The sequence below is a fragment of the Heterodontus francisci genome, chromosome 31, assembly GCF_036365525.1.
Source record: "Heterodontus francisci isolate sHetFra1 chromosome 31, sHetFra1.hap1, whole genome shotgun sequence".
NCBI lineage: Eukaryota > Metazoa > Chordata > Chondrichthyes > Heterodontiformes > Heterodontidae > Heterodontus > Heterodontus francisci.
The window spans coordinates 33,557,954-33,581,621 of NC_090401.1; the positions used below are offsets into that span (position 1 = coordinate 33,557,954).

Consider the following 23,668-nt stretch of genomic DNA (forward strand, 5'->3'; position numbering starts at 1 on the left):
GGGGAATTGAAACAGAGGCCCGTCATCAGTCAATGGTTTGTATGTTTGTAACAAATTGCAAAGTCCCACTAAAAAGTGTTCTAAGAATTAGAAACGATAAATTCCGTGTCTTGGTAAAACTTTCCTCATTTTTTGCATGAAACGTTTGTCACACATTATAGGAGTCAGCTCCTAATCCTATTGCTCTTGAGTAGTCACATAGTTGATATGTAGACTGTGTTCATAAACCTTATTGTCTACACAAGATTGGCTGTTCATACCTTCTATAAAAGGCAGTCAACGTACCTGAACATCAATCGTCTCACATTTACTCTTTGGGTCTGACTGCTTTCCAGGATCTAATATTTTGATAGATTAGGTTCTTTCTTAAATCACCACTGCAGTAGCCTCCTCCTCCTAAGCTTTAGTCCTTTGTTACACATGTACAGAGCAGAAGATGTGCTGACTGGTAGCATTTTTACAAATATCCTCTGCCATTTCCGCCACCTGCAGTGTGATGCCACTACCAAAGGAATCTTCCCCTCCCCTCCCCTATCAGCATTCTGAAGGGATGGTTCCCTCCGCGACACCCTGGTCCACTCCTCCATTACCCCCACCACCTCGTCCCCTTCCCACGGCACCTTCCCCTGCAATCGCAAGAGGTGTAATATCTGCCCATTTACCTCCTCTTTCCTCACTATCCAAGGCCCCTAACACTCCTTTCAGGTGAAGCAGTGATTTACTTGTACTTCTTTCAATGTAATATATTCGTTGCTCACAATGTGGTCTCTTCTGCATTGGGGAGACCAAACGCAGACTGGGTGGCCACTTTGTGGAATACCTCCGCTCATTCCGAAAGCATGACCCCGAGCTTCCGGTTGCTAGCCATTTCAGCACACCTCCCTGCTCTCATGCTCACATCTCTGCCCTGGTATTGCTGCAGTGTTCCAGTGAACATCAACGCAAGCTCGAGGAACAGCACCTCATTTACCGATTAGGCACGCTACAGCCTGCTGGACTGAACATTGAGTTCAATAATTTCAGAGCATGACAGGCCCCCCATTTTACTTTTAGTTATTTTTTCTTTTTTGTGTTTATTTTATTTTAGTTTGTTTCTACTGTGCCTACCCACTGTGTTTTTCTTCATGTTTGTGCTTAGGGTGTTAATGGACTGAAAAGTGAACATCTGTACGAATGCTTTGCCTTTCAGCACATACCATATGCCTTTGCTCCATGACCTTCTGGTCAGCTATTCTGTGACCTTGACCTATCAACACCTTCTCTTTTGTTATCTCTTGCCCCAGCCCTGCTTTACTTGCTTAAAATCTTTTACATTTCTAATATTTGCCAGTTCTGAAGAAGGGTCACTGACCTGAAACGTTAACTCTGCTTCTCTCTCCACAGATGCTGCGTATTTCAGGCATTTCTTCTTTTTATTTCAGATTTCCAGCATCTGCAGTATTTTGCTTTTATTTTAGAATTTTTGCAAATAAGTTCAATTGGTTCTTGATTGAGAGAATTCCAGGATGTGGCTGTTGTTTAGACACAAAGGGCTTCAACCCCATTCTCTGGCAATGGCCAACATTTGGATGCCTTGCACTTACAACTGCTCACAACCATCATGCACCTGTAGGGGGGGGGGCCTCCCAGTTTTACAGAACTGTTTATTTATTTAGAGATACAGCACTGAAACAGGCCCTTCGGCCCACTGAGTCTGTGCCGACCAACAACCACCCATTTATAGTAACCCTGCAACAATCCCATATTCCCTACCACCTACCTACACTAGGGGCAATTTATAATGGCCGATTTACCTATTAACCTGCAAGTCTTTGGCTGTGGAAGGAAACTGAAGCACCCGGCGAAAACCCACACGGTCACAGGGAGAACTTGCAAACTCCGCACAGGCAGTACCCAGAATCGAACCCGGATCCCTGGAGCTATGAGGCTGCGGTGCTAACCACTGCGCCACTGTGCCGTCTACACTTAAGGAGATCGCGTTCGGCATGTTGGACTGCGGCTCCAAAGGAGCGGAGGATGAGGAGACATGCTGTCACTGGCAGCAAAGGCATTCCTTTTTAATTTTCATTGCTATCCTTACTTTCTCACTCAGTTGCGCAAAGACAAATGTTCAACAACCACAGCATGGCACAGAATATATTTACAAGTTGGCTCTCTTAAAAGGACAAATGGCTTACATTACACGTTCCTTTCCTCTTTCAATAGAGACTTTCCACGGTGAGGTGGTTGTGGCTGGTGACAACCAGGAACCAAAGACTTCAAAGCAGGTTGTCACATACAAGCACCATCATTTATACAATGAGTTTAAGAAGGGCACCCCAGTGAAGCACCCACAAGTGGGAGGGATCTAGTGGAAATGGCAGCCAAGAAACAGCAATGTGCTGCCCAACAGTACAGCCCCAAACAGCTTAGGCAAGGAATTGGTCCAGCACTGCATACTGCCATCAATGAGGCGGATGATCGATAAGAAAAAGGCCTTCATAATATTTTTGAATCTACATAGGACCCTCTGCAAGGGTTGTTGGAGAACGCACAGCAATGCATCTCCAACCTTAGCAGCAATGTGAAGAGTTTTGACAACTGTTGTGCATCATGGAATATGAACAAAGAGCAAAGAACAGCACAGCACAGGAACAGGCCATTCGGCCCTCCAAGCCTGCGCCGATCATGATGCCTGTCTAAACTAAAACCTTCTGCACTTCCGGGGTCCGTATCCCTCTATTCCCATCCTATTCATGTATTTGTCAAGATGCCTCTTAAACATCGCTATCGTATATGCAACAACTTCACAGTCATCTATAGGTAAAACATAGAAGACAGAAGGGCCTATCTCAATCGTAACATAGAAACATAGAAAATAGGAGCAAGAGTAGGCCATTCGGCCCTTCGAGCCTGCTCCGCCATTCATTATCATGGCTGATCATCCAACTCAGTAACCTGTTCCCGCTTTCGCCCCATACCCTTTGATCCCTTTAGACCCAAGAGCTATATCTAACTCCTTCTTGAAAACATACAATGTTTGGGCCTCAACTGCTTTCTGTGGTAGCGAATTCCACAGGCTTACCACGCTCTGGGTGAAGAAATTTCCCCTCATCTCAGTCCTGAAAGGTTTACCCCGTATCCTGAAACTATGATCCCTGGTTCTGGACTCCCCTACCATCGGGAACATCCTTCCTGCATCTACCCCGTCAAGTCACAGAGAGTCATAGAGAGATACAGCACTGAAACAGGCTCTTCGGCCCACCGAGTCTGTGCCGACTAACAACCACCCATTTATACTAATCCTACATTTAATCCCATATTCCCTACCACATCCCCGCCTTCCCTCAATTCTCCTACCACCTTACCTACACTAGGGGCAATTTACAATGGTCAATTTACCTATCAACCTGCAAGTCTTTGGCTGTGGGAGGAAACCGGAGTACCCGGCAGAAACCCACACAGTCACAGGGAGAACTTGCAAACTCCACACAGACAGTACCCAGAACCGAACCCGGGTCGCTGGAGCTGTGAGGCTGCGGTGCTAACCACTAAGTCCTGTCAGAATTTTTTAGGTTTCTATGAGATCCCCCTCACTCTTCTGAACTCCAGCAAATATAATCCTAATCGACTCAATCTCTCCTCATACGTCAGTCCCGCCATCCCAGGAATCAGTCTGGTAAACCTTCGCTGCACTCCCTCTATAGCAAGAACATGCTTCCTCAGATAAGGAGACCAAAACTGCACACAATATTCCAGGTGTGGCCTCACCAAGGCCCTGTATAATTGCAGCAAGACATCCCTGCTCCTGTACTCTAATCCCCTCGCTATGAAGGCCTTTTGCCCTTTTTACCACCTGTTGCACCTGCATGCTTACCTTCAGCGACTGGTGTACAAGAACACTCAGGTCTTACTGCATATTCCCCTCTTTCAGTTTATAGCCATTCAGATAATAATCTGCCTCACATTTATCCACATTATACTGCATCTGCCATGCATTAGCCCACTCACTCAACTTGTCCAAATCACCCTGAAGCCTCTCTGCATCCTCCTCACAACTCACCCTCCCACCCAGTTTTGTGTCATCTGCAAATTTGGAGATATTACATTTAGTTCCATCGTCTAAATCACTAATGTATATTGTGAATAGCTGGGGTCCTAGCAACGATCCCTGCAGTACCCCATTAGTCACAGCCTGCCATTCGGAAAAAGACCCATTTATCCCTACTCTTTGTTTCCTGTCTGCCAACAAATTTTCTATCCATCGCAATACACTACCCCAATCCCATGCGCATTAATTTTACACGCTAAGCTCTTATGTGGGACTTTGTCGAAAGCCTTCTGAAAGTCCAAATAAACCACATCCACTGGCTCCCCCTCGACAACTCTACTAGTTACATCCTGGAAGAATTCTAGTAGATTTGTCAAGCATGATTTCCCTTTCATAAATCCAGGCTGACTCTGCCCAATTCTACCACTGTTCTCTAAGTGCTCTGCTATAAAATCTTTGATAACGGACTCTAGAATTTTCCCCACTACCAACGCCAGGCTGACTGGTCTATAATTCCCTGCTTTCTCTCTACCTCTCTTTTTAACTAGTGGGGTTACATTAGCTACCCTCCAATCTGTAGGCACTGTTCCAGAGTCTATAGAATCTTGGAAAATGACCACCAATGCATCCATTATTTCTAGGGCCGCTTCCTTAAGTACTCTGGGATGCATACCATTAGGCCCTGAGGATTTATCGGCCTTCAATTCCATCAATTTCCCCAACACCATTTCTCTACTAATACTGATTTCCTTCAGTTCCTCTCTCTCACTAAGCCCTGTGTTCCCCAACATTTCTGGTATGATATTTGTGTCCTCCTTTGTGAAGACAGAACCAAAGTGTGCATTTAGTTGGTCAGCCATTTCTTTGTTCCCTGTAATAATAAATTCCCCTGTTTCTGACTGTAAGGGACCTACATTTGTCTTCACCAATCTTTTTCTCTTCACATACCTATAGAAACTTTTACAGTCAGATTTTATGTTCCCCGCAAGCTTGCTCTCCTACTCTATTTTCCCCTTCTTAATCAATCCCTTGGTCCTCCTTTGCTGAAATCTAAATTGCTCCCAATCCTCAGGTCTGTTGTTTTTTCTGGCAAATATATATGCCTCTTCCTTGGATCTAATGCCATCTCTAATTTCCCTTGTAAGCCGTGGTTTGACTACATTTCCCGTTTTACTTTTGCGCCAGACAGGGATAAACAATTGATGCAATGCATTCATGTGCTCTTTAAATATTTGCCATTGCCTATCTACCGTCATCCCTTTAAGTAACGTTTCCCAATCCGTCATAGCCAACTCGCGCCTCATACCTTCATAGTTTCCTTTACTAAGATTCAGGACCCTAGTCTCAGAATCAACTGCGTCACTCTCCATCTTGATGAAGAATTCTATCATATTATGGTCGTTCATCCCCAAGGGATCTCGCACCACTAGATTGTCAATTATTCCTCTCTCATTACACAATACCCAGTCTAGGATCGCCTGTTCTCTAGTTGGTTCCTCAACGTATTGGTCCAGAAAACCATCCCATATACACTCCAAGAACTTTCCTCTATGGTATTGTGACTAATTTGATTTGCCCAATTTATATGCAGATTAAAGTCACCCATAATTACAGATGTTCCTTTATCGCGTGCATCTCTAATTTCCTGTTTAATGCCATTCCCAACATCACCACTACAGTAACATCCCCCACAAATGCTGTGACTGGGCTTACGGAAACCACAGACTCCAATTTATAGGAGTTTGTCACAGGTTTGCGAAAGCCATAACAGTGGCTTCACATTCCTCAATGTCACCCTACAGTCAGCTGTCACAGAATTCGGTGGTCATCCTGCATGAGCAGCATAGGTTAGATCTGGGATTCACAGTAAGCAGTTATCAACGACTGTCTACCACCAATCTTCCTGGTTGCACTTCTATTTACAACTGTTCAGCCTGCTTGTTGTCCTTTGCTACTGCTACACCATGGGCCTTTTCCTCATCCTGCTGTATGCTTATTTGCCTTTGTATTGTGAAGTCATGCAGCAGACTGTGATTATTCTGAACACCTTTACTGGGCTACAGAGAAGTACCGCACCTGAACAATCCAAAGATTAGAATCATGACATCTTTAATGGCACGGTCTACAGCATGTCTGATTACGGCATGTGCCTCATTGTATTTATGTTCTCCTATGTTCTGGGTGGGGTGGGGCAGCTTCTCAGTGGGGGTCATCCATCAACTTTCAGTCTATCTGAGCCCTTCAATTATGTACAGCACAGACTCAATGGGCTGAATGGTGTTCTGTGCCAAAATGACTGTGGGGACAGATCAAAAGTAAGCTAATCAACTAACAAACTAACTGTGGAGCCAATTTATAAAAAGATAACAAGCAGAAGCTAACAGGACAGCTGCAGATAGCTTAATAGCAACCTATTGTTTAATAATCAGCCTAACCGTTCAAGGAGGGGTGGGGGGGGGGGGATGTGAAACTACTGAAATAAAATGCAAAAATAAAATGCTGGGACGAATGAACCAATCATGCACTGATAACAGAAGTCTGCAAACCACTCAGAAACAAGGGGGGGGGGGGGGGCGTTACTAGTTTTGTTTGAATAACTAACTGCATTTTGGAAGGTCTAATGCAGGTGGGAGGTATACAGTAAATGGCAGAACCCTTAGGAGTATTGACAGGCAGAGAGATCTGGGCGTACAGGTCCACAGGTCACTGAAAGTGGCAACGCAGGTGGATAAGGTAGTCAAGAAGGCATATGGCATGCTTGCCTTCATCGGTCGGGGCATAGAGTATAAAAATTGGCAAGTCATGTTGCAGCTGTACAGAACCTTAGTTAGGCCACACTTAGAATATTAGAAGGACGTGGAGACTTTGGAGAGGGTACAGAGGAGGTTTACCAGGATGTTGTCTGGTCTGGAGGGCATTAGCTATGAGGAGAGGTTGGAAAAACTCGGATTGTTTTCACTGGAACGACGGAGGTGGAGGGGTGACATGATAGAGGTTTACAAAGTTATGAGCTGCATAGACAGAGTGGATAGTCAGAAGCTTTTTCCCAGGGTGGAAGAGTCAGTTACTAGGGGACATAGGTTTAAGGTGCGAGGGGCAAAGTTTAGAGGGGATGTGCGAGGCAAGTTTTTTTACACAGAGGGTGGTGAGTGCCTGGAATTTGCTGCCAGGGGAGGTGGTGGAAGCAGATACGATAGCGACGTTTAAGAGACATCTTGACAAATACATGAATAGGAAGGGAATAGAGGGATATGGGCCCCGGAAGCGCAGAAAGTGTTAGTTTAGGCAAGCATCAAGATCGGCGCAGGCTTGGAGGGCCGAATGGCCTGTTCCTGTGTTGTACTGTTCTTTGTTCTTATAAGAAAGGCTTGCTGTAGTGAGCACATGTTCTTTAGTTTTGTTCTTTTGCATGTTCTTTTGTTTTGCTTTTTGTTCTTTTGTGACCTTGGAATGTAACAACCATATACTGCAATAAAGTTTCTAAAAGTTATGGTTGGACTTCGGCTCTCTTGGTAACTGATGGGATCCAACAATGACTCTATGTGGACATGATGGACTGCACCACATATGCTTGAAACTTTTTTGAGGCAGTTGACATACTATCATGGATGGAGATCATTGCCAATTACTCTACATTATATTTGGAGTGGCATTAGCAGAAATTCTGAACAGGTTGCATATAAGGGTAAAGAATAGCTGACACTCTTCCAGGAAAAAGACTGATAATTGCTGTTTATATTGTAACAACATCGAGAGAAATCAAATTGAGGTATTTACATAAATTAATGAATCACACTGTGTTAAAAAGCTCCACAATTAAACCATTTACTGCTAAATGGATACAGGCTTTGCTTATTCCAATACCAGGTCTGCCCTATTAAGGTGAAGTCCATAGAGAGAGCTGTAATTGTGCCCTCCCTCCATGACCGACACCAGTGTTCTTAGTATGATGTACACAGTAGGAAACATCACAGACTTACTGTGTGTCTGTCTCTATGCATGAACTGAGACTGAAAGATACCGATTTTGGAAAGTAGTCATCTCATTTGTATTGATTTTTAAATCTTAAAGATACTAACTAAATTCTACAACAAACTTCTAATAGTTCATCCTTTAAAACTCCTTATATTTGACTGTTATGTTTGAAAAATTAATTTGTGCATCAAGGTTAGCTTTTTTTTAAAACTGTAATCATAAGTGCTGTTCCGGGAGTGGATAGCTTTAGTTGTTGCTCAACAGCGCCACCTGCAGAGCTTTGACACCCCAACTCTGATTTTTTTTTAAACTCAATTTTAAAAAATGTTTAATCTTTGACCTTACTTTGCATTTTTTAAAATAATCACAAGCAATATAATACAAAAATTACCAGCATGCAAAATTTATGGTTCAGCTGTTTTATTAACCTCAACATCTGGAGTCAATTATTCATCAGTTCAGTTTATTCAATAGTTCCTCAAAACAATGAGTCATATTCCCCCACTAAACCCTTGCACTGTTAAGTCGGACAACATATGCTGCGATCTGTACAATACTCTTATCACCACAGATTTTCATCCATCCTTTTGGCACTGCCAAATCGTAAGACTGACATTTATCAAATTTATAATTGAAGTTATCAAAAAAATGAAAAATCACACTGATCTATAATCATAATACAAAAAAATTAATTATACTGATTTATATCAAAAATGTAAAATCATATTGTTTTGTCACTATTGAAAAGTGCAAAGACACTGAAAACCTTTTTAAACAGCCACTTCCATGGACATTCTCAGTTAAACTGACAGCTTCTCCTCATCATGAAACTCCTTCCAGTTTCACTGTCCAACCATTTTCCGAGGGCAGAGTAAACAGAGAAATAGAGGACAGGAAGACGAGAATGCCTTGCGCAGGAGAAACCTTCCATTTCAGAGGCCGTGCGATTCCCAGCATTGTCACCTGGAGAGAGAACACAGGCCATGAAACAAGAGGGCATTTAATACATTAAGCTTGTTTCTTCCACAGACTGGGTATAATCCACTCCACTATTGAGTCTACAAAACCATTTAATCTCCTGAGGAAACTTTTACAAGTCCCTCCCCTGTTTCCGCACAAGTAGATCAAGCAAACTGGCAATATCCATTCGACCCCGTGCTCCATATTACTCATCTGGTTAACTTCCTCATTGTGACGTTATGGTGGTTCATGAAGATAGTTGATGAAACCATCAAGTTTCATGCAGCATTATCTGCATTCATCCTTTTGACCGTTGATCTAATTTATAGCCAGATATATGGACATACTTAGCTTTTGAAAAAGGTTATCTGATCTAGCATCAACTACTTGAATTGGGAATCTATTCCACGAACAGATCTATCAAATCTCATTCATCTACAGTGAGACTCACCAATTCTGTTTTAAAACTGCAAGCTATCTTCAGCATAAGAGAAAAAGGATGAAGTAGAAGTGGCAGTAAAAAGGGAACTAACAGAGTTACTGAAACCTGGCTAAGGAGGTTTATGCGCACTTCAGAGAGATTAGACTAGAAAGGAAGGTCTGTGGGATGGCACTGTATCAGGGAAGGTTACTGAGAGGAAAAAAGTGGGAATTGCCACAGAATCTCCTTGGGTGAATCTGCAAAGTAGGAAGGGGAAACATTTCAGTGGCAGGAATAATGATACAGGACACCACACAATAATATGAAGGTGGATGCACTGCCTAGGTGGTCATAAAGATTAGTAACATGGCCTTAGTTGTTATCATAGCAGATTTTAATTTTTCTGACATAGATTGGGACTTGGGGGGGGGGGGTGCAATCAGTAGGTACAAGATAATTTATTTCATTAATCTTTTCTTACTGAAAAGGGATAACAGTACTGAATTTGCTCCTGGCTATTAAGATATAGCAATAAGCCAAGTTTAATTGAGAGTTGGGTGCCAATGAACATAATGTTTGGTTTATTTATATAAAAAATTAAAATAAGTGAGTGAAAATAGAACTATTAACAAATTGGATTTCAGGAGAGCAGAGAGAATGAATTGCTGTGTGAAAATAAAACAGGGAGAACTATTGAAAGGGAAACTGTGAAAGGAAAATGGAGGACTTTTATGGAGGTATTTTTAACATTGCAGAGTTAATTTATCGCAGGAACAAGCTGAGGATGCAACAGGAAAGCCATGGAAGGCATCCGGAGAAAGGCTGTACATAATTCTGAAATATCCAGGAAAAGAATAGGAAGGAACAAGGCATAAGAACTAGAAAATCTAGCTAATGAAAGCCAAGAAACTGATGAGAGATGAAAAACAGGAAAAGTTATATGACTATAGCATAACATATATAGGCAATAGCAAATCATTCTTTAAGCATATCAAGAACAAGAGAAGGTTAAAGAGGATTACTGGATCAGCCATCAGCAGTAGGGGGTTAGGGGGCACGATGGTTGTGGGGGGATAGTGGCTGAGGACAGGTAAGTGGCAGAATGACTAAATCATTTACTTTGTGGCTTTTATTACCAAAGATTGGGGGTGTTGGTGGCCGGGTGAGGGTGGGGGAGGGGGGAGTGGCGGAGGGGTGGCAGAAGAGAAAGAGATTCCTGAGTGGAGAAAGGAAGATGAGGGAACAAAAGGCTCGAATACCCTTAGAATCACAAGAGAAGGTAAAAGTATTATAAAAATTTCCTAAAATAAAATAAAAATTAATTGGCTGTGATAACAAACAAGCAACTTCCAAAAGACACTCAGTACTCCAAAGGGTTAACAATAGATAGCTGGAGACAACCGTAACTCGTATCTGGAGAGTGCATTTAATGTCATAAAATGCCCCAAAACGCTTCATAGGAGCATCATAAGCAAAACTTCACACCTAGCCACATAAGGAGATATTAGGGCAGATGACCAAAAGCTTGGTCAAAGATGTAGGTTGTAAGGAGTGTCTTAAAGGAGGAAAGAGACAGAGAAGTGGAGAGGTTTACAGAGGGAATTCAAAAGCTTAGAGCCTAGGTAAATGAAGATACGGCCACCAATGGTGGAGTGAATAATATTTGAGATACTCAAGAGGCCAGAATTAGAGGAGTGCAAATATCTTAGAGGGTTGTGAGACTGAAGGGGATTACAGAAGTATGGAGGGGAGAGGCCATGGAGGGATTTGAAAATAGAGGAATTTAAAAAGTCTAGGTGTTGCTTAACTGGGAACCAACGTAGATCAGTGAGCCCAGGGCGTGATGTGTGAACTGAACTTGGTGCGGGTTAGGACATGGGCAGTAGAGTTTTGGATTACCTCAAGTTTAGAGGGTAGAATGTGGGAATAAGATGCATTTAGGTTGACAAGGGAGGAACATAGTAAAAGTGAGATAAAGGAATAAAGAGGACAAGTACAACATGTAAAAAGCAAGCATTAATGGATTAAACAAGCCAAAAAGGAGCAGGCAAAGAATGATAAAATGAGGAAGGAGTATCAGATAACTCAGCTTTGATATATTCAACCTTAGAGTAACATCTTTGCATATTTAGCAACTTTTCTGAAAAACACCAGAAGCAAAATCAGCAATGGAATTTCAGTCTGCTGATCCATGGGACTGATAGTAATCAACTCCAGCCCCTCTTGTGGTCCAGAGGAGATAATTGTGAACAGTCCAAATAAAGGTCAAGGAGCAGACACAGAAAGAAACAAATGCTAAACATTTACTTTAGTGCTCGATGAGCTCTTCGGAGATTCCAGTTCTAGGATATTGTCAGTGGGCCACTTCGTGAACACTGCATAAACTGAGGATCCCTTATTAGTGTACCTGGAGGCAAAGATACACCACAAAGGTGAATGCTGAATTAAAAGCAGCAACTTGTGAGAAAATAACAGCAAAGTCGCAACACATTAATATTTCTACAATAACTGCAACCTGTTGTCTGGCTAATTCTTTGATTATTCAATCCTCAAGAAAATATCCAAAGAAATCAATAAGACTACATAAATTTCTAATTTGATAATTTACTTTTTTTTGTTCTCCCCCTAAAAACACTACAATCAGTTACAATAAATTGATTATTTAGCACAATTTCTACTGAGTTTAGGCATTACATATCCATTATACATCAACACTGAACATTTCTATCTCCACACTGACCGGCATTACTGAACTCAAAAAGTCTGTTGTTTAGATATTCAGTGACAAAGTCTCATGGGGAACATGAGTATTGAAATTGTGCAAAGATACATCTGAAAATTGATACAACAGTTAAAGAAAGTGCCATGAAATCCAACAGATGTGTCTTAAGTTCCACCAAATTAATGTTTAGCAATTGCACGCAGCTACAGTAACTGTAGAATTCGAGACTGTCCTTAGGGTATTTTCAATGCTCAGATTATAAGCTAATGGGTCTTAATCTTTAGTTTTGTAAGCCAATGGCAGAAATCACTAATGCAAATCTTCCCTCAAAAGTAGTGATAGTTGGAAAACAAGTTGTTGTTGTTTGAGCATATAGTCCCAAAGGGCCATACACATCTCTCCCCATGACAGACAGACTGTTGGCGATGTATAGCTTGAGGGTCACCACTCCACAAGCATGGGGCAAGGCAAGGAGGCAGGCCTGCATGAACTACCACAGCCGGTACAGGAATCGAACCTGCGCTGTTGGCATCTTTCTACATCACACTCTAGCTGTCTAGCCAACTGAGCTAACCGATCCCCTGGAAAACAAGTAGCATGCAGAATCTACTGCTACACTTCAGCACCAGTATGAAAAGCTTCATGCGAGCTTTCTTGATCGCTGTCAATAACTACACTGCATGGTGTGAAAGACTACAAGACCGTTAAAGTCCTAAGGCTGACATTCAAATATTACACTATTTCCCAGTTTTCCAATGGAATTTTGATATTGACACTGGAGAGGAAATATGCTCAACCTGAACAGATCAGTACATTGCGGTAGAAACACTAATGTCAATCCATGAAGATTACTTTATTAAAATGGGTTTAATGTTTTAGTATTAGCTTTTATACTTTTGTTGACCATGATTCGTGTTCTTTGTTCAAACCCTCCATCACCACACCTCACCCTACCTCAGTCAACTGTACATCCCTGCATTCATCCTCCTCTCCTGTGCGATCTCCTTGTTCCTGACTCTCTCCACTCCACCATCAGTGACTGCTCCTTCAACCACTATGCGCCTGCTCTCTAGAACTCCCGCCCCACCTCCTCTGACCTGTAACAACTTTCTCTCCCCAATCTCTCTTTATCCCTTTCCCTCTTCTGCCTTGTATCTAATCTTTGTCCATGGCCGTCTCTGCATGTCAGCAGTGTCAAAGAAATAGAAATTGTTTAATGTTTCTTGCTTTGTCTTTAAGTATGAAGTGAAAGTGAAGATAAGTACAAAGAATAGTGCCTGTGAAGGGAAAAGACACAGTTATGCTATATTTAACCCTGATAGACATTACCATATTATGTTCGTAGCATTCTCCTTCTGAACGCGCCATGGTTTAGATGCATAGATTGCTTCACCATTAACATGTAGCCATTGTCCCAGGCCATGCAACCTTTCTTGGAAAATGGTAGGGATAGTGCCATCTTTGGTTGGGCCAATATTAAGCAGCAAGTTGCCTCCATAAGAGACAGTGTCCAGCAAATTCTGTCAGAAAAAGAAAAATCAGAGACAGAGCTTTTGGCCACATTATCCATAGTTCCTATTTTAATCCTTGGCCTCATAACAGCAATGGCATATTCAGTTTATTGACATTACCAAACAACTTCAGAGAATTCACGATGTTACCACTGTCTACACCATCTCATTTACTGCTGAATAAATAGCACTAATTCCATACAATTAACCTTCACAAAAACTGTGGCAAATGTTTTTCCATTTACTTGCAAACTTCATAAACATTGATGTAAATCATGTCAAAACACATCATGGTATCACTCATGAGTGACAAAAACGCTAATTTATCTCTTACAGCTCTTTTCTCTCCCTACAAAAAAAGATAAATGGCATTTCAGACACTTTTCCGCTATAAATCATCCCCCCCTAAATGTAAAGGATTACTTTTTGCTGCTGACTGTTACAGCTCATCAATGTTCTCCCCTCTGGCTTTAAAGGTGCCAGCTCCCTGCAGGAGTTGGATTGTCAGGCACTTTCAAAACCCTAATAGCTATGTGCAAGTGATGATATGGAGTATTAACAGGCTATTTACTGGTAAAGGCATCACAGCTACAACCAATATCCATGCACTTTACAACATAGGATGCCTGTTGGCAATCAGAAGCACCCTTCCCAAATTCAGGGAAATTCAGGCCAATTGTAACATCGCCGCACAGAATCAAACCGGGAACCTTCCTGATCTGAATAGCTCAACTACTCTTAGATAAACTCTCTGATTCACTTGTTAACAAACTAAGCTCACACTAGGTGTCCAATGTACCTTCACCCAGATTTATTCCCAATCTAGTGATGTTCATTATTGATTAATCAAGAGCACGTACAGTGATAATGGATGGCAGGTCCATCAATTCACTCAGCTGCATGTTTCTGCGATATCCCCACGATCTTTTGTCAACCGAGGTGCACATCTCCCATTTGTGGTTTTGCAGCTTACTTGGGCTGTATTTGTCTGCACAATTGAAGAAGCCACCATGTTTACAGGCACAGCCAGCTCCCCAGCGGTCATTGGTTACCACAGTATCCTAGCAACAGTGACAAAAGAAGATATTTATATAGTGTTTTTCACGACCTCAAGATGTCACCAAGCACTTTACAGCCAATGCAGTACTTTTTGAAGTTTAGTCACTGTTGTAATCTGCACACAGCAAGATCCCGAAAACAGCAATGCAATAGTGGCCAGATAGTCTGTCTTTTTAGTGATGTTTATTGAGGGATTGAGCTCAACAATTTAGATCATAACCTCGGTCCCTTTTTTGGGGATGGCTGCTGTTAGTATGATTCTAGTATTCTCACTTACACCTCCTCAAGACACATTGGGCTGAATTTTACCGGCCCCTCGACGCTGTGGGTGGGGGGAGGGGTGCTTGGGGGTGGGAAGGGGGGGCTGGTAAAATTCACCAGGGAGAGGCCCGCCCCGACCCGTGACATTGAGAAGGGTCCACCACATATTACCGGTGGCAGGGGGGACCTCAGTGCGCGCCCCTCCCCCCCACCCCCCGCTGCCTGGCAGCGGGCCCTTCATCTGCATATTAAAATCAACCTTAATGATATTTAAATTAACTTACCTGCAAGCGGCGGCCGTCCCACATCGATTTTACGGCCGCCGTTCGTCCTTCGAGCACCTTCGGAACTCCGTCCGGAATTCCAAGGCGAGAACCTGGTGGGGAGGGGGGAGGAATAAAATTTTCAGGATGGGAGGGGAGAGCGGGGAAATCACATTTTATTGGATGTGGGGATAGTGGGAAGGGGTTAAAGGGCAAAAGTTAGAAGGTTGGTGGGGGGGGAAGTTCAGGTAGGGAAAAAGGCAAGTATTGGTCATTTCGGGCATTGAAATGACCATGGGGAGGGGGGGAGGGGGGGTTGGGGGTTGGGAAGGGCCATCCAAATCTTTACTACTGGTTAACAAAAAATTCAGAATAATGTACCTTTAAAAGTTAAAAGTAATTCGAAGGGCTTAAAGCCCTTTAAAAATGGCGCCGGACACCATTGCCGGGGATGCGGTGGCCGCCCACTTTACGTCATCGGGGGCGGCCGCTCCGCTCCCTCTATTTAAATCAGCCCCCCCGCGCGGGGCGCACGCCGCCATCACAGTATGTCAGCGCAAACTACGGCGCACTCGTAAATTTCAGCCCATTTTCTCTTCTTTACTTGTCCCATTACCATCTCCTTTTAACTTGCACCATCATCCCTTTTGTCATTTAATCACTCCTGCCTTGCTCCCAATCATAGACCTCTTTTGTTCTTTTTCTCCCCCTCCCACCCCCACCCTTTTGCCCTGCCTTGCATAAAATATGTTACATGTCGAAGTACTCCCAGTTCTGACAAAGGGTCATCGGCCTGAAACATTAACTCAGTTTCTCCCTCCACAGATGCTGCCAGACCTGTTGAGTGTTTTCTGTTCTTATTTCAGATTTCTCGCATCTGCAGTACTTTGCTCTAGTGTTACAGTAGAACACAAATACTTTTACAAGTATGTATGATTTGGAAGGGGGTGGGAATGGTTTCAATAAATCTGTCTGCATACCTTAGGCTGTGATGCAAAGTAGCTTTCTCAGGAAATAAATGGAACATTCAGTGGTTACAGAGTACTCAGAAAGGATAGAGTGGCCAGAAAAGGTGCCTTTATGTCACTATATGTGAGGGACACTTGGAAAGGAAAAAAACTTGATCCTGCAAGAGGTAGCAAGCTACAAAATGAACATCTCTTATATGGAGAAAACTCCAAGCAAACACTAATTTTACACCACCCCAGCGAGCCGAATGGTGGCAGGGGAGTGGCGTAAAATGGAGCGGGAGGCTCCGGGAGGCATTCCCAACCCGCTCCCACCTCCACCCCACTTTACGTGGGGCGGGGGGGGGGGTGCAGAAAACAGGCCGCCTGACCTAGGCCAATCAAGGCCCTTAAATTGCCAATTAACAGCCACTTAAGGGCCTTCGCCCACATCCACAGGGATTTTACCCGTGGCAAGCGGGCATCCTGCAGCTGTGAAAGGCCATTTGGTGAAAGCTGTCGACCTCTCCGCACACCAAGGGCAGGCCCTGACAAACAGGGTGCCCAATTGAGGGCCGCCCCAGCTTCCCCAACCACCCTCAGGACACAAAATACCCCCCTTCCCCCAAACGACCACCCTTGCCTCGCCGGGACACGACCGATTACCCCCGGCAAGGCAACTCAAACTTACCTGCAGTCCTGGCTCCATGTCCTCGGCTGGGCTGCAGTCCCAGCAGTGGCCACCACTCAATGAGGTTGGACTTCCTCTCTCAAGTGGGTGGAAGTCCCACCTCAGAACAATTAAAGCCTGGGGACCTGTAAAATACGGGACGGATCCCCAGGCTAGAAGGAAGTGGGTTCGCCACCGAATTTTACATCGGTGGCCAACTCCTGTCCATCCTACGTAAAATCCAGCTCAAGGACTGCTATAATAGACAACTGGGTTAGCATATGTATGAGGGAAATCTTCCATCCGAAGAGATAGGAAGGGCACTTTGGAACAGGAAAGCTACTTTAATGGGGCACTTCTATTAGCTTCATACAAACTTTGGAAAATCCAAGTCAGGGTTGGTAATCATAATGCATGATTGCTTCATAATCCAGTGCACCAAGACAGCCACAAAAGGCAGTGCTCATCTTGTGCTGGTATTTGTAAATGACCCAGAAAATGTACACAAGGTACAAGTTGTACCATCCTTGTGGGGGGGTGGTGGGGGGAGGGGGAAGGATGAGGACAATGGCCACAGAATGGACAAGTTTAACATGAGCTGGATTCAGAAATTTCCAAGACCCGAAGCCAAACACATAACTTTAACACAACTAAAATTCAATGCAATGAGAGAACAACTAAAGCAAATGGATGGTGTGAAGGAGGGGAGTTGTACAACAAAACTTGATAACAAGGCAAGTGGATCAACTTTAAAAGATATAATGCTGAATATGCAGGATAAAAAAGAACAAACTCAGCTAAACAAGCCTGATCCCAAACAGATTAACAAATTAAAAGTGAGATAACTGAACGGCCTTCCTTACTTATAATCTCCTCAGTAATGATCTTGCGAATATTGCTAATGAGTACCTTGACAGGGCTATCATTGTAAAGCCAGGCCAGAAATCCAGTGGAATTCCAGTAGCAATCTGGTGCTTCCCAGTCTCCATCTGACCAGATTATATCTGGTTTATACCTGTCAGAGAGAAAAAAAAACACAAAATTCCGCTATTCCCAGACCAGAGTGTGTGACTATTAAAAATAGGACCAACTTACCAATGACAAACACAGTCTTCTTTAAAAATGGCTCTGATCACTGATTGTGTTGGCAATTTAATTGTATAGAACTATAGCACCTTAACCAACTTTAAATGCAACTTTTAAATTTCCCCTTAAAAGACACACAAGATGCTTACTGTGTTTGTAATATGAGGATTAATGACACTGGGATGTCGGTGCCATCATTTGATGTCTACCTTGAATGGTGTTAAAAATTAATAAAAGGAAATTACCAAAAAAATCATATCACTGTAGCTAGAAACCTGGATATTATGCTGTATGATATTATTGTACAAACACATTATGTGCCTGAAATAATTCTGTATGTTACCTTAGCAGAGTTGTTAAACCATTTGAAAAAAAGGAATTTGATGCTTTCACAAACTAATATTACACTGCATAATTTCCAGGCAAATTTACTTACTGAGGGCAACATTGTGAACTTTCAATTGAGATGGTGGTGGAGCGGATAATTCTTGTCAATTTTAGAATGAATTCTGTCTGAATTCTCCAATACCTGACATATCCTTCTCTCTCCCCTGACCGCAACACCGTTTAAGCTGATGATCCCAACCATAAAGCAAATAATTGGAAGAGCCACCTATAGGGTTTGAAATATTTTTAGGTCTACTCAGTAAAAGCATAGAAGTGAATAAGTCTGAAGTGAATGTCATCACCCTGTGCATACACTCTGTGTTTATCAGTAATGAGGTGCGCTCACAGACAACATTCCAGAACTCTAACATTGAAACCACCATTACCTCATGACCAGATCGTACAGCTCTGGTAATGTTTTTTCCACAACAAATTTCTGGGTTTTGAAATTGTTCTGTTTATCATACAAGTAGAGAGGGTTAAACCACTCAAAGAGAGAATGGTACACTCCATAATGTAAATTCCTGTTGCAACAGAAGAACAAGTTTCATATATTATATTTCAAAATGGATCATTAATTTATTTTTCAAAGCATTCACATACAGTTTAAAAAACACAGATAATAGTATAAGATCAATAGTAATACAACTATATTAGGTATAAATATCCACAGGATCAAGCTTATTCTTTTGAAAGGGTAGTTAGGGCACTAGCTGGAGATTATACTAGAGAAGCCACTGAAGCTCACAGAGCATTTGAGAATCCACAAGGTTATAATTACTAGAAGTGCTGAAGATCAAGAGATACAGCAGTGAGGGAAGACTAAGTGAGAGTTGTGCCTCAAATGCACTTGCTGAGACTGTACTGAGGCAGGAGGTAAAGGATGAGGACACATATACTTGAAGCAGACAGTGGGCTTTGAAGAGTGCTTGAGGACTTACCCCAATTTACCTAGGCCATTATCCCCAGCAGTGCATTTTAATGGCTGAGACTTAGTGAATAATTCTCATTCTTTGAGAATAAGAACCTCAGCTAAACATTAACAGTTTCTCTTTGTGGCACCCACCTCCTACCACCCCCTACACTTTCAGGCACAGTTCAACCCTTAACTGTTAGCGTGTATTTGCTTTTGCTTGAATTTTCCATCTGAACCTTTGAAAGCTGAAAACAAAAATGCTACACTTTTGGCAAATTTATCATCAAGTTTCACTTCAGTTCTCGACATCGCTATGGGGATATTTCTGTTGAATTTATTAAATGTCACAGAAAATAAAATAGTGGTGTTGATTTTATCAATACCAAATCATTAATAAGACTTTGATTTTATTTGACATTTCTGTAAATACAAGACATAAAAACAAAACTGTATCATCAGAAAGTGTGTTTTAGGACAGTTGAATAGTCGCAGGGGTCCCTTGCATTGTAAGTAGACACATAGTACCTTGGTACTAACTCCCAGCGTATTTCCAGTTTTGTATTAAACTTTTGTGATGATATTATTGAATGAACCTACCCTGGCTCAGCACGGCACGTTTTGCTACCAGTCTGTCCACATTCTGTAGGTTTACCGTAGGTTTCCATTGTCAATATGCATCAGTCTAATTATAAATAGGTTCACCAAATCATAATATTAAATACAATAAAAACAAGAAATGCTGGAACCACTCAGCAGGTCTGGCAGCATCTGTGGAAAGAGAAGCAGAGTTAACGTTTCGGGTCAGTGACCCTTCATCGGAACTCAGTCACTGACCCGAAACGTTAACTCTGCTTCTCTTTCCACAGATGCTGCCAGACCTGCTGAGTGGTTCCAGCATTTCTTGTTTTTATTTCAGATTTCCAGCATCTGCAGTATTTTGCTTTTATTTTAAAAATTAAATACAAACCGTTTTCGAACTGCAGCCGCCAGGTCACCCACCAGATCTCGATGTGGACCTGTGTCAATTGAGTTCCAGTTCCAGGACACAGACGATCCCCAGTTTGTGAATCCTTCATGGTGTTTGGTTGTCAGAACTACATATCTGAAATCACAAACCACAGGGAAGCAAGCTGTTGGAAATCAATATCGATGGCCTTGACACTCCTGAATAGATCTAGATTATTTCAAAAGTCTCTTTTATTCATGGGATGTGGGCATCACTGGCTAGGCCAGCATTTATTGCCCATCTCTAACTGCCCTTGAGAAGTAAGGTCAGCTTTATGAGAAGCATAAACTACTTTGCACAGATTGATACTGGATCTTCAATTCAAGTCTTGTGTTTGGCTTTTTAAAAAAAGTTCCATAAATTGGAGCAAGTTTCATGGAGATGTTAATGTGGTATTATATCAGAAGTGCTGCAAAGATTTTCTTCTTACCAATATTTTTCCTCAGGCCACACAAGTGAAATACAAACTCACAATGCACAGCAACAAATCTGCAGGAAGTATGTGAGTAATTTATAGATTTAATGTGATTTTAGGGGTTACTTTGGTAACAGAAACTGAACTGGAATAGCCATATAAATACCATGGCTACAAGAGCAGGTCAGAGGCTAGGAATCCTGCGGCAAGTAACTCACCTCCTGACTCCCCAAAGCCTGTCCACCATCTACAAGGCACAAGTCAGGAGTGTGATAGAATACTCACCACTTGTCTGGATGGGTGCAGCTCCAACATTCAAGAAGCTCAACACCAGCCAGGACAAAGCAGCCCACTTGCCTGGCACCCCATCCACAAACATTCACTCTCTCCACCACCGCTGCACAGTGGCAGCAGTGTGTACCATCTACAAGATGCACTTCAGCAACACACCAAGGCTCTTTAGACAGCACCTTCCAAACCCACGACCTCTACCAACTAGAAGGACAAGGGCAGCAAATTCATGGGAACACCACCACCTGCAAGTTCCCCTCCAAGTCACACACCATCCTGACTTGGAACTATATCGCCGTTCCTTCACTGTCGCTGGGTCAAAATCCTGGAACTCCCTTCCTAACAGCACTGTGAGTGTACCTACCTCCCATGGACTGCAGCCGTTCAAGAATGCAGCTCACCACCATCTTCTCAAGGGCAATTAGGGATGGGCAATAAATGCTGGCCTAGCCAGCGATGCCCACATCCCATGAATGAATTTAAAAAAAACAGAATCTAGATTTACAAACAGCTGCAATAAAGGGGACACTCTGCACAGAATACACCAGTCTGTGTGTGTCACTGGGGATGTGAGAACAACCAATTCTCACCTCAAAGACTGCCTATAATCCACGGCAGAGTAAAATCATTCTTACAGTGATTATGTCACAAATATAAAGTTTCCATGAGGGCATTACAGACACATCAACTAAACAGAACATTCCAGCTGTCAAGGTGAGACGTGAAGAGAGGTGATCTTCCACAAATCAATGGGACAGATTTCATTTTTAATATAAAAAAATAATGGATACGTGCAATGGATTACAAAGAAAATACGTCTAACTCCATGATGGATTCAAATGCAATAATTTCATTCATAACATCAGAACCACTTTGGAAGTATTTTCCTGGATTAGCTCCACTCATCCACCATCATCAAAAAATGTTACTCCGGTTTCCACTAAAGAGCCCTAAACAGGGGGATTTGATGGAATACAAACCTCATTTGGAACGAAGCTTATGGGACTACAACTCAATTTGTTGGGACATGGGATCAAAAGTGTTTATATTTTGATGACAGGTCTCTGCCAGAACAATTATCTGGCTTTTCAGTTCTCAGAAGCTGATGGACCTACTGTGGGTTTCCAACATTTTCCTTTTTATTTCAGAGTTCCAGTTTTTACCTCTATTGCTAATGTGTTGCAACTCTGATTAACTTATTAAGAAATAGTTTATGCTGATTTGCTTCAGTATTCACATTGCAGAAGGAGGATACAACACCAGTGATGGGAAACTGGTACAAAACCAGGAGCAAAGATACTCAACTGCTGGAAACACACAACTTGGGTAGCTAGGTGCAGGAATATTTGCAGATATCACGTCGATGCTCAATGTCACCAGCCAGAGTGGGTAATAAATGAGACAACAAATAGAAAGAAACTGCTGGTGTATCAAGGATCACTACTGGAGTGGCAAACACTCTTTTTGGTTTGAAATTGTGACTTATTTTGATATCTGTCACTCTATAAATACAGCTCAGTAAATATTATTAATCTCCGCCATTCCTGAATCATAACATTTCCTGGGTTTTGGAAGCTCATCATGTACCTGGCTCCGGATTCCTGGATCAGCTCCGCCCACTGATCCGGATCGAAGAACTCCGCGGTAAATGCTGGGGCGAACTGGCTGTATTTGAATCGCGCTGGGTAATTCTTGTTCATAAACTCCACATACTCGGGTCGATGCAAACCCTCCCAATTCCACCAGAACCACTCACTTCCGAAACTGGGTACGGAAAAGACCCCCCAGTGAATGAAAATCCCAAATTTACTCTCATCGTACCAGGCGGGCAAAGGTCTGCTGTCCAGACTCTTCCAATCAGGCTGATAACGGCGATCAGGAGCAACCCCTGACCATAAACACCCAATAATAAAAATACAATTCACAAAACACTTCAAACCCATGATCTGCAACTCGCGCTACTCGTACTAGGGCGGAAATTGCCTCACACGTTATTTCAGTCTTAAAGATGTTGCCATAAATGTTGCAATTTCATAAGTTGAATTCTCTTGTTTATTTCCAAGCTCCTGCACCCTCCGATTCGCAATTCTTTTGACAGCGCTTCTTATCAGCGTTGAACGTTTGCAGCAAATTATGATCGTCAGACAGGAATTAACCTTAAAGGGGCAATATCGTCCCCAGAGAGAGGGAAGTCTTCTGAGATATCGTTTTTCAATCTAAATGATGTCACTTATATGTAACGTCACTCTGTGTTCATTGTGATGTAACTAATTGTGTTATGTGTTTCATAAATCCCAGGAAAGGTTTTCTCAGTCTTTGCCCCTTTTAAGATGAACTGGTTACCCTATTACATTAATATAAAAGTAAAATACTGCAGATGCTGGAAATCTGAAATAAAAACAGAAAGTTCTGGAAACACTGGAGGTTTGGCAACATCTATGGAGAGAGAAACAGAGTTAACGGCCTGAATTTTACCTGCAAAAAACGGGCGGCTGAGGCGAAAAATGGCGGGTGATGATGTGGCATTGGGTCCCCGACGTCATGACGCCCAAACCCTATTTTACGTAGATCGGACGGCAGACGAGATCGAGGCGCTGTTCGCCGTCTGTTTTGCAGCAATTAAGGGCCATTTGAGGTAGTCTAAAATCCAATTGACAGCCATTTTACGTTGGCTGTCAAATTTAACGTCTGTCAAACGGGTCGAAGGGGGAGTCAGGAACCCGGCAGCTTTAAAAGAGCGGCAACCAG

The 23,668-nt window shown here is 42.6% G+C and overlaps 1 protein-coding gene across 1 annotated transcript; it reads right to left on the reverse strand.

Moving 5' to 3' along the window:
- Window positions 1–8,408: 8,408 nt before the first annotated feature.
- Window positions 8,409–23,025, reverse strand: LOC137347127 (tissue alpha-L-fucosidase-like). The gene is made up of 8 exons (XM_068011250.1): window positions 22,508–23,025; window positions 20,176–20,310; window positions 18,679–18,816; window positions 17,729–17,834; window positions 14,480–14,680; window positions 13,438–13,628; window positions 11,694–11,793; window positions 8,409–8,968 (listed from the first exon to the last, which is right to left on the reverse strand). Exons 1-8 carry the CDS (start codon window positions 22,861–22,863, stop codon window positions 8,828–8,830), a joined length of 1,368 nt encoding a protein of 455 aa, XP_067867351.1. The 5' UTR covers window positions 22,864–23,025; the 3' UTR covers window positions 8,409–8,827.
- Between the last annotated feature and the right edge of the window lie 643 nt (window positions 23,026–23,668).